At 35.5% G+C, this 12,427-nt stretch overlaps 1 protein-coding gene across 10 annotated transcripts in view; it reads right to left on the bottom strand.

Moving 5' to 3' along the window:
- Positions 1–12,427, bottom strand: part of LOC145798767 (uncharacterized) — a 31,861-nt gene that overhangs the window by 16,890 nt on the left and 2,544 nt on the right. For 2 of the 10 annotated variants that reach the window (XM_082887698.1, XM_082887693.1), the window contains exons 5-7: positions 11,824–12,056; positions 11,489–11,733; positions 11,257–11,285 (exon numbers count right to left, since the gene is read on the bottom strand). Coding sequence is in view for 9 of the 10 variants with exons in the window: in XM_082887693.1 (XP_082743819.1) it covers positions 12,015–12,056 (42 nt within the window). In the remaining variant the exon portion in view is untranslated. Of the gene's footprint in view, positions 1–11,256; positions 11,286–11,306; positions 11,734–11,823; positions 12,057–12,427 lie in introns of those variants that run through there. The other 8 variants (XM_082887697.1, XM_082887696.1, XM_082887695.1 and 5 more) reach the window with 7 other exon arrangements.

Below are 12,427 nucleotides of genomic sequence, written 5' to 3'. Positions count from 1 at the left end.
AGCCTAGATTCTAGGCTTTTTGAAAACATATGCAAACTTTAACGGAAAATTGTATGCATATAAAGACAAGACATATATGTATACAATTATATGCTAGACTTAAATCACTATTCTGGATATAGATAAATTTTATCAATAAAAGATTAGGATAATGATATCGGGTACTACTTTAGGCCCCATCGCATATCATTCAATCCTTCTTTTTTGACAAAATTTTGACACTATAATTTATTACAAGACACGTATAAAGATTTTCACAGCTTTTCTTTAATAAAGCAGAATAAGAGATATCCACTTTATTAAAATAGTGAGTGAAAGAAAATCCTTATCACTGACAAACTCACAAAATATCTACAAAAATCTTTTTTGTGGCGTGCATTTTCCTGATATCTGAGGAGAATCTCTATCTTCTAAGGATTTTGTCTTCTTTTGACGGAGAGCCAATTATTGATGCTGACCCATGGAGTGATGCTTATAGGCGGGTTCTCGAATGTTTTGCAAAATTGAAATAGTCACGTAGAAATACTTTTTTAAAAGACAACTAGATATGAGTATACAATTACAGCCAGTCCATAATCAAGGAACCCTTTTAGATTTAGCTAGATTCGACCCTCAGATATGGCAGGAAGTAATAGAAAGATGGGAAAAAGATGCAGTAAAAGCATAGATGACTAGTCCCTATGAATCAACGGATATGTGGGAATATATGGAGACACTTCTAGGAGATTCAGCTTATAATATTTATTTAACTTTCAAGGGGAAATATGAAGAAACAATTAAACAGCTCAAAGAATTAGGAAATAACCTGTGGAATTTTGCAAATTTTATTAAAGAAATACTTATAGGATATGATCCTTCTAGAGGAAATGATTCCGCTCAAAGCGTAGCATTAACTGAGTTAGACCAAATAACATTATGAAGTTGGAAATATATTGTACCTTTTAGTAAAGAATACTTAGCCATAGCAGCAAGAACTGGAAAAAGTTTTGATGAAGAAATAGGAAATAAATATTTTAGAAAACTGCCAGGAGAATTAGGAAGAGAGATAGAAAACAAATGGTCAATTTATTATGCAAGTTTACCAGCAAAAATAGCCACATGAGAGTTAAGAATAAGAGGAACTTTAGGAATAGGACCTAGAATAGTTTTTACATTTTATAAACTCAGAGAAAAATGTATAGAAGTTAAAATACAGAAAAACTTGAAAAAACAAAGTTACGGCTTTTGTAGCAGTGTAATATATACTCCTCAGCAATATGAAGATGAATATAATAGGAAAAAATACAAAAAATAGGAAAAATATAGAAAAGAAAAATATTGGAAGAAAAAATGTAGAAAATCATGGAAAAAATTAAAATTCATTAGAAAAAGTAGAACTTTTAATAGGACAAATTATAAGAAATTACCCAGAGAAGAAAAAGATAAAAGAAAACAAAGATATGTTAGAAAACCCAACAGTAAAAAATGCAATTGTTTTATATGTGGAGAACCCAATCATTTTGCAAAAAACTACCCAAAAAGACAAAGACCAAATACTAATAAACAGATAGAAAGACTACATATTATAGAAGACTTAGAAGAACATATAGTTAGCATAACTAGTGATGATTCAGAAGTATATAGTATAGTTAGCGATTATGAATATCAAATAGAAGCCATAAGTTCAGATAGTGATTCAGAAAGTGATACTAATATAGATAATCTTTTAGGACAACTCAACCAAGAAATAGGACTAACACCTTCCCAAGATACTTTCTTTATGATGGAATGTAATGCAGATACTGAATGTCAGCATAACTTTCAAATAGGATTAGGATTTGATACCACTAGGTGCAGCTATTATAATTGGTTTCCAGCTAAAGATAAACGAGCTCAATGTTTATTATGCAGTATAACCTATTGTATAGTCTGTCTAGAAAAATTAAATATGACACATAAGATAGCATTAGGAAATACTAAAGAAGATCATAGTCTAGAAAGCAGAGAATTACATTTAACAATTAGAGAACTAGAACTACAAGTAAGAGAACTTAAGATACAAATACACGAGATAGAAACTAAGACTAGTTTTGACATAAAATGTTTAGAATTAGAGAATAGACAGCTTAAACAGCAGCTAGAACAATTTCACAATAAGTATCCTTTAAAAGACAAACTGATTGAAGAACATATGAATTCATTAGAATTAGACAACCTAGTTGATTCTCAACCATTTAGTCAATACTCTAAAGCCCAACCAGATACTACATCTTTACCATTCAATTATCCGGTTATACCTAAACCAAATCTAGTTGAGATCTCTTGTGTAATCAAGTTTGCAGCAAAAACCCTTAGTATAGATGTCATGATAGATACAGGAGCTAGTAAATCATATATTGAACAACAAGTAGTTCCCCTAGGATAGAGCACAACTTTAACAACCCCAGCTTTAGTTAGTATAGCCGACGGCACTAAACAGATATACACACATTGCATCAATGGAGCACAAATTAGTTTTCATCATCTAGGTTCTCAAGATCAGCATATAGAATGGTTTCCTTTACCTCAGGTTTGGATTGGAAATACCCGACAGAATCATCCTTTCACCTTAGGAGTTAATTTCATCCTTAGTTTACAAGGTGGCATGTTACTCAGTCAACACAACATTAGTTTCTTCAAGCGAACTGTACATACCCCAACAGCTTATGCCCTTAGCATCATCGCTCATTCCTCAGAGTTACGTGCGAAACGTGGTGGTACCATAGGAGTAGATTCAGTTCCCGCTAGTTTTTTTATTTCCAAGTAGAAATATTTTTCACGACCTAGCCCAAAAATATATACCGAATGAGATATCAAATACGTCTTTAGAAAATTATGATTTAAAAGAATTTGATTTTGAAAATAAGGAAGATTATTGGAACCTAGAAGATTTTAAACAACCAGCTAATTTAGAATTAATCTTTGCAAAAATAGGAAAAATAAAGAAAAAACCCATATACAGGAGAACCGAAAATGATTTAGATGAGATAATAAGATTAGCTGAAACAACAGAAATTTTAGGAGAACAGCCCATGAAATATTAGGAAAGAAATAAAATCTTAGCTAGTCTAGATATAAAAAATAAAGATTATAGGATTACCTCAGCACAAATAGATCATACACCAGCAGACATAGAAGAATTTAGAACACAGATTAACGAATTACTAGATCTAGAAGTAATTAGACCCAGCAATAGCCCGCACAGGAGTGCAGCATTTATGGTTAGAAATCATGCAGAGATAAAAAGAGGAAAAGCTAGAATGGTGATAAATTATAAAAGATTAAATGATAATACAGAAGATGATAAATATAATATACCAGATAAAGACCAACTCATAAATAGAATACAGACAGCAAAGATATTTAGCAAATTTGATTGTAAGTCAGGATTTTGGCAGATAAAAATGGAAAAGGAAAGCATACCATGGACAGCCTTCTGTTGCCCTCAAGGACATTATGAGTGGCTAGTTATGCCTTTTGGATAAAAAAATGCACCTTCCATATTTCAACGTAAAATGGATAGTATATTTAATAAATATAATTTTATACTGGTATATATAGATGACATATTAGTGTTCAGTCCAGATAAAAATAGTCACATAGATCATTTGTATATAACATTGGAAGAATTCATAAATAATGGAATAATAATCAGCAAGAAAAAGATGGTATTAAATAAACCCTACATAGAATTTTTAGGAATGGAGCTAGGAGATGGAAAAATTAGGTTACAACCTCATATAGTCAAGAAAATTTTAGACTATCCAGATAAATTTGAAGAAACAAAACAACTTCAATCTTTTTTAGGAATTTTAAATTATGCACGAATGTATATTCCTAACCTTAGTAAAATAATAGGACCCCTTTATAGTAAGACCACACCCACAGGACAAAAATATTTCAATCAGCAAGATATAGCTCTAGTTAGAAAAATAAAAGACATTTGTAAAAATCTACCAGACCTACAACTTCCCTTAGAATCAGAATATATAGTTGTAGAAACAAACGCAAGTCAATTAGGATGGAGAACAATATTATTAGCTAAACCCAGTAAATATGACAGTAAAAATAAAGAACGCATTTGTAGATACAGTTCTGGAAAATTTAAAGAAAAATATAAAACTATGACCAGCCTAGATTTTGAAATACTAGGAGTAGTATACGCAATAAATAAATTTAAATTATTTTTGCACAAACCTTTTACAATAAGGACAGATTGTGAAGCCATAGTTAGATTTCATAACAAACTAAACGAGCGTAAATTAAGTACTACAAGATGGGCAAAATTTTTAGATTGTATAGTAGGACAAGGATATAAAGTAAAATTTGAGCATATTAAAGGAAGTGATAATAGATTAACAGACTGGTTAAGTAGAAAAATTTATTTAGAAAAAGAAGATAACCAGTTTAATTTTTGTGCAAATAATGGAAAACAGCAAGACCATGAACTTTTGGGGATTTTCTCTTCCCATTCATGAAGGCAGAACCAAGTTCAGACCTTTAACGGGGATTGAGTTAGACCCAGTTCAACAGTGTCTTTTAGATAACCTTTGGACCAGTCAAAACCACCCAGCTAAGCGCCTTTCAGCCCTAAACTCTCTCAGTATATATTTTTCAAAAATCCAAAACAAGCCCTTGTCTAAAAGTTTTTCTTTCTATGTAGTAGCTAAAGGAACCAAGCCTGGTATTTACCATGATTAGATAGAAGTAGAACCTTTAGTCAAATATTTTCTCACACCTCAGTTTAAAGGATTTTATGATTTTGAGTTAGCCAGTACCTATGCCCGAAGACAAATAGGAACCAGTTACTTTATTAGCCAGACAATTGGAAGCAGTAGTACAGGCAGCAGTAGTTCTAATCCTTAGATAGATTCTCAGAATCCTCTCCAAATGTGCAGACATTGTGAAGGCCTTTCCAGGAATTTCAAGAAAATTATGGATAAAGGCAAGAAGGTCAGTGAAGAGCTAGACCAGCTCCGAGACGACGAAAAACAATTGAGAGCAACCGTTCGAACCCTAACCAACCAGCTTAAAAAATTAGCTCCAGAAAGAACACCTACCTCCTTACCTAGCCCAGAAATCAAACAACTCACTAGTAAGGAATTTGACCAATTGAGTGCTAGAATGTATTTCTTCAAGCATTCTATCATTCGATCCTTTTGTGAGAAAAGCCAAGTAATGGAAGACCTAAAACCCTATATTTATACCTTAGCCAGAGATAGCAGAAATAACGAGTTAGTCATTATTCAGCAATTTCTTCAAGATCTCTCCATAGCAAGAGTTGACTGCCCCGGCCTAGCTTATCAATGGACCTATACCTATGAAGATGAAGAGCAACCCTGCTTAGACGAAGAAAAATGCAATAAGAGGTCAGAACATTTTGGTAGATGTCAGTGTAACCTAGACTTCAGCATTTGCCATTGCCAGATAAATTTAGCTACATTCGAGCCGTTGGAGATAGAAATTAGGGGCGAAACTCGTTATCTAACAGCCCTAAAATTGTTAGATTACGGCTTTGTCTCTAGACTAATTTTCACAGATCCAGATCCAGATCAGATAGATAACTTTGGACACAAGCTTGCTCATGCAGTACTGTGCGTAATGGAAGAACATCATCCGTATGTGGAAGCTTTGATAGATAGCAAACTACTAGAGTGGAAGGGAATATGGTGCAATCCAGCTAAACACAAAATGTACCTCAGAGGAACCTCTACATTCCCAGGATACCCAGGACTTCTCAATAGGATACCCTGCCCATGCAGAAGATTTTCACTCAAAGACCAGCTCAATATATGGAGAAAATTTGCTAGCAACTCTCTCTTAGCCTATAATGGAAATTATGGACATCTAGTGTGTGAAGATAGACATCAGAAGATACATTGTAATTTAGCCATCCCAGCATATCCATTCAGCAAAGAGACATTTGTCGATGAAAGTCAGTACCCTAACTATCAGCATGGCGTCTCTCATGAATCACCGGTGATGGGAGAGAATGATCAAGAATGGTACGATGAACCACCTATGGGAGATGGGGATGACTTTTACGACCAACTCTCAGCAGCAGACCTTGACGACCTAGCAGACAGAATGTGTGGGTGAAAAAAAAAAAAAAAAAAAAAAAAAAAAAAAAAAAAAAAAAAAACAGGGGGTCCCATTATAAGACTCATAATCTTTTAAAAAAGTATTTCTACGTGACTCTTTCAATTTTGCAAAACATTCGAGAACCCGCCTAGAAGCATCACTCCATGGGTCAGCAACAATAATTGGCTCTCCGTCATTAAATCACATTATAAATAAAACATGATAATAAAAAAATATAAAAACAATTTAAAAATATCCTTAAATCACATTAATTATATTTTCTTAAAATTTCGAAAGAAGAAAGTTTAATTTACCCTTGTATTTTTTACTCACCTGCTTTATATGTGACAACAGTAATAACATACATTCGCATTCCACCTGTTAATGTTAATGTATATTAGCTTTATACTTATCTATCTATATTAGATATATCTCATCTTATTTCCTTATACCTCTATCTTTATCTCTTTGTATCTCTATCTCTATCTCCTTCTATTCTTATCTAGATTTTTTTTCAACCTATATATTTATAAAGGCTTCTGCTATTGTATGTTATTCAATTTCAATTTATATAAAATGCACAGCTTTTTCTTCTTTTCTCTTAACCATTGTAACATGGTATCAGAGCACATGTCGTAAATCCTAGCTCCTCTTTTCTCTTACTTATTGTCCGTACACAGTGGCATTATCAAAGCACAAAGCATAGGGTTTCAGATTACACCATTCTTTGTTCAACAACATTGTTTCATCATCGTTGTTGACCAAAATTTTACAAACTTTTTATCTTCGTGCTCGGAATTCTCTCTCAGTTCGAACGCCACTAGGCCCGTCGCCAAAAACCACTACATGCGCCCTCGCGTGCCATTTTTATCGTCGGTATGCCCATGTCTTTCGTCGTCACTCTCACATGTGCCCTCACGCGCCCTTCAATTGTCGCTCACGTCAGCCTGACGACCCTTCCTGCGTCCTCCGTGCGCTGTCCTGCTACTGTGCATCACGCGCCTTCTCTGCTCTCCTACGTCGTGCCTCCGTTCTGCTTAAGTACGCCGCGTCTTCTGCTAACATCACCCACCCCTTGCTAACGTCATCTCTAGTCTTTCTCTTTATTTTGCCTATTTTTAGGTGATTTTGCTCCTTTTTTTTGGCTATTTTCGATCTTTCGGACTTACTAGTACGCTCTGTTTTACTTGATTTTGCTTCTACAGTACTGTTTCTATTTATTTAGTCCTACCATAATGTTATTATGGATCGCCATGATGCCTCCCGTCCAATTTTTGTTATTCTTGATGGCTCCAATTATGTTCTGTGAGCCCAAGCCATGTCTTCCTTCCTAAAAGGCTATTATTATCACCGGGGATGTGACCAAACTAGTGAAAGAGGCCGCTGAAACTGTTGCTAAGTATGAAGACAGATTAGAAGATTGGGACAATAAGAACTTCCAGATCATTACTTGGCTTCGGAATACCTCTATTACTTCTATTAGTCTTCAGTTTGGATGTTTTTAGCTTGACTCTGTTACCACTCCTACTCAAGACATTTGCAATTTTTTGAAAGAACGATACCAGACTACCAGTCTTGCCTATCAATATCAACTTCAGAGTTAGCTTCATTGCATGCGCAACACACTGGTCAGTCTATTAATGACTTTCTTTCTCAAATGTATTCTGTTTAGGACCAACTGGTCAGTCTTGCCCCTCACACTGATGATGTTGCTTTATTTACTACATATCGTAATCAGCAGCGATTGGTTCAATTTCTCATGGCTCTCACTACATATTTTGAGCCCGTGCGTACATCTCTCCTACATCGCACTCCCTTGCCCACTCTTGAGCAGGCTATTTCAGAGCTATTATCTTAGGAGACTCATCTCGGTACCCTCCAGACTCCTCATGTAGATTATGTTCTTGCTAGTCCTCAGTCACGAACTTCTTCCATGTCGAGCCAGCGATCCACTGCCTGCATTTATTGTCAGAATCGGGGCCTTCCTTTTACTCATCTTCTGGTTCATTACCTAGTCAGACCCTATTGGTACTGCAACAAAATTGGTCCTGGTCATCTGCAGCAGGATTGTTTTCACTTACCCTCCCTCTCTACTTCCATCATGTTTACTAATCCTTCTATAGATCTCTTCTCTAATGAATTTGATGCAGCTTCCTCATTTGTAGAGACGCCTTTGCTGACACTTGATCCTATCCAAACTGCTCTCCCTGATGGTCCACCTCTCATTGCACCTTATAGCTCTTCTCCTACCTTCGAACCAGATCTTCCCACAAGTCTTCCTCATAAGGTAACTCAACCACCTATTCATCTTTGTGATTATATTATCGGGTCTACTGCCTTTTCTACTTATGAACCTACCTCCTATCGTGAGGCTTGTACTAATCCGCTTTGACAGCAATCTATAGCTGGTGAACTACATGCTTTAGCAAAAACTCATACTTGGGATATGCTTGATCTTCCTCCTAGAAAGACTGCGATTGGTTGCAAATGGGTATACAAAATCAAGACCCATTCTGATGGTTCTATTGAACGCTACAAAGCTTGTCTTGTTGCAAAGGGCTTCACCTAGGAATATGGCATTAATTATGAGGAGACCTTCGCTCATATTGCTCGGTTTACCACTATTCGTAGCATGATTGTTGTTGCTGCTGCTCACCACTGAGAGCTTTTTTAGATGGCCGTCACAAATGCATTCCTTAATGGTGATCTTCTTGAGAAGGTCTACATGCAACCTCCTCCTGGCTCTGCTTATCCGGCTCATAGGTTTGCCAACTATAGCATGCTCTCTATGGTCTCAAGTAAGCCCCACGAGCTTGGTTTTCTAAGTTCAACTCTACCATTTATGACTTCAGCTTCACCTCCAACTCATATGATTCTGCTCTATTTGTTTGGACTACTACTCATGGCATCACTCTTCTTCTTCTTTACGTGGATGATATCATTATCACCGATGATGATGTGGTTAGTATTCTTAGCCTCAAACAATTTCTCAACCGACAGTTTGAGATGAAGGACCTTGGTACTCTTAATTATTTCCTAGGGCTTGAAATCTCTCATGATTCCACTAGTTATTATTTGTCACAAGCCAAATATGCATCCGATCTTCTGGCACATGCTGGTCTTACCAATTGCAAGACTACCTCTACTCCCGTTGATCCTCAGACTCGTCTCACTCCTCTAGATAGGGATCTTCTCTCTAATGTTACTCTTTAACGCTAGCTGGTAAGTAGTCTTGTCTATCTCATTGTGACTCGTTCTAACATTTCCTATGTTGTCCATCTTGTTAGTCAATCCATGTCTGCTCCCCACACCCCGCATTATACTATTTTACTTCGCATACGTCGCTATCTCAAAGGCACTATGTTCCATAGACTCCACTACTTTGCTCACTTTACTCTTGAGCTTCGTGCCTTTTCTAATGCTGTTTAGGCTAGGGATCCTACTGATCAATGCTCCACCACGAGTTTCTGTTTCTTAAGGGATTTTCTTCTTACTTGGCGCAACAAGAAACAATCCCTCACTGCTCGCTCTAGTATTGAAGCTAAATACCGCGCTCTTGCTGACACTACTCAGGAACTTTTGTGACTTCGCTGGCTGCTTCCTGATATGGGTATTTCCTTCCCCTAGTGCTACCTCTCTCTATTGTGACAATCAGAGTGCCATTCAGATTGCTCACAATGACATCTTCCATGATCGCACCAAACATATTGAGATTGATTGTCATTTCATTCAACAGCATGTTACACGTGGCACTGTTCATCTTTTCCATATTTCTTCTACTGATCAACCTGCTGATATTTTCACCAAGGCTCATTCTTTTGGTTGTTTCAGTGATCTAGTTTTCAAACTCAAGTTGGTTGATACTTACCCACCTTGAGTTTGAGGGGTGGCTGTTAATGTTAATGTATATTACCTTTAAATTTATTATTTGTATTAGATATATCTCATCTTTTCTCCTTCTATCTCTATCTCCTTGTATCTCTATCTTCTTCTATACTTATCTAGATTTCTTTTCAGCCTATATATAAAGGCTTCTCTTATTGTATGTTATTCAATTTCAATATATATAAAATACACAGCTTTTTCTCCTTTTCTCCCAACCATTGTAACAGCACAATTCTCTGTAATTCTTTCTAGTTTATTCTTCACTAGTTCTCCCATCACAATTTTTGTGAAGCCACGTGGATTTCATTTTTTTTTTTTTAATTTTCGAAATAATGTTTTGTTAGTTAAATGAAAAGCCACCTCCTATATGAAATTTACTACAGGAATTACTTTAACATTCTTTTTTTCCTTTTTAGCAGGACAACAATGGGAATATTTAGCTGCAAGTTTCAAAACAGTGCAACCAAAATAAATAAAGCAAAGAAACCAACTAAAATTACTAGAATAAAACTAAGCCATGGCTAGTTGAAGATCAACAATATTTAAAGGGACATGTAGGTCTTGATAAATGACTATATTATCAAATAGATCCTATAATAATTAATATTTTCATCAAACACTAGTAAAAACTGTCACCAAAGGAAATCAGCTTTTTAGGGACAAATTTATTCCGTCCCTAAAAGTGTAATATTTGTTAGGAAAAACTTTAGCCAACTAATTTTCTCCGTCGCGAAATTTGTCCCAAATGGCCCTTTCGGAAAAACCAAAAAATGACTTTTAGAGACAATTTTGCATTTGCTACTATAAATAGACTTTTAAAGACAAATATATATGATTGCAAAAAGTTTGATTTTGAGACAACCAAAATTTGTCTCTAAAAGTCTAATTACAGTCCAGGGCAAAAGAAGCAGTTATGGAGACAAAAATTAATTTTTGAGACAATACAAATTGGTCTCTAAAAGTCTTAGTTTTGGGGACAAATGAAAGTGGTGGCTAAACGTAAATTGAATCGAATCAAATTTTGTGAATCGAATCAAGAATCATTTAAGAATATTGACAGAAAATTAGCCCAAGATTACAAAGTTACCTATAGTCCATGTCTGACCACTTTTTGCACAAGAACCTCCACACCTCTTTTTCCATATTTTCAGGTGGATCTGCAAGGGCAGATCCCATTGTAGGGAAACTTCTAAAGCATTATCATAGGTCATGGCGATAGTTCTTATATCGGTTGTGCATCAATTTGAGGATATATTCAATAGCATAGGGTTCATTGGTAAACTTAAAACCTTCATATCATACTATATCAAACAAAAATTGAATAGGCACTGTTAAATTATGCACTGTTATATTGAATAGGCACTGTTAAATTATGCACTGTTATGCATTGTTATAATAAATAGGCACTGTTATATTAACAGAAAATGAGCCCGAGATTACAAAATTATACACTGTTAAACCATAACAAACAAAAATGAAATTTCTAGCAGAATGTACCACTTACTTGAAGGTATGCAATCAATGTTTCTTTATCCTCTTCGCTAATATCGGTCCACAATGGCACATTTTGTGAGGCAAATTTCCTAGTGACAATCCCTAATTCACTGGTAAATTTTTCAGATGCTTCACCATATGGTCGTCCACTAACCTTGCAAATCTGAATAGGCAATCGCACCCCTTGATTTTTTAGCTTGGCTAATTTGAGGCTTCGTGACTTCCCATGTCCTCTCTTACCCTTGGATGTGCCTACTAGAAACAATGAAAAAGTAATATGTTAATGTATGGATTGAAATAATGAGACCAACCAAAACAAAACATAAACTTAAAATATTTACAAACCATTAGTGCTGCAATGTGTGCTAGAAGTATCCGAGTGTGAACCTTGTGACGTAACTTCATGCACCGATTCTGATATAAATGGGTGTAGCGTAGATGATCGAACTGATTAAATACATACATAGGGTGCAGGTGTTGATTGAGTGGATAAGGGAACTGATTTAGTGGACGCATGGGGCCTAGGCGCATGGGGCCTAAGTACATACCTGCTCGTTCTTTGCCTCTTGTAGACATACCTGTTTACATATGAATTTCAAACTCAACAAAAAATATACCCAGAAAAAGAAAATGGAAACAAACAACATTTGATCCAAAAAAAACATGTCATTTAAAAGCTCTGAGCCCCCCACAAAATACTGAATGACAGAGTATTGAATGTATAAGCTTAATCCCATCAATTCAAATGCCCATTTGTTCACTCAAACACAATGAGATGATCAGTGCAGTAACTGCAGCAACAATAGCAACAACAACAGCAAAAGCAAGTATGTTCTCTATTAGTTTGTGTTCTAAGAATTAGAAGAACTAGAAAAACTATGTACCAGAACCCATTTAGACTTGTGACCAGAACCAGAACCCATTTAAACTAGAAAAACTATGATCTTCT

Source organism: Camellia sinensis, chromosome 9 (genome assembly GCF_055761805.1).
Source record: "Camellia sinensis isolate YWXY chromosome 9, ASM5576180v1, whole genome shotgun sequence".
Lineage (NCBI taxonomy): Eukaryota > Viridiplantae > Streptophyta > Magnoliopsida > Ericales > Theaceae > Camellia > Camellia sinensis.
Note: the sequence above shows the minus strand (reverse complement) of the source record. Positions and strands in the feature narration are given on the sequence as shown.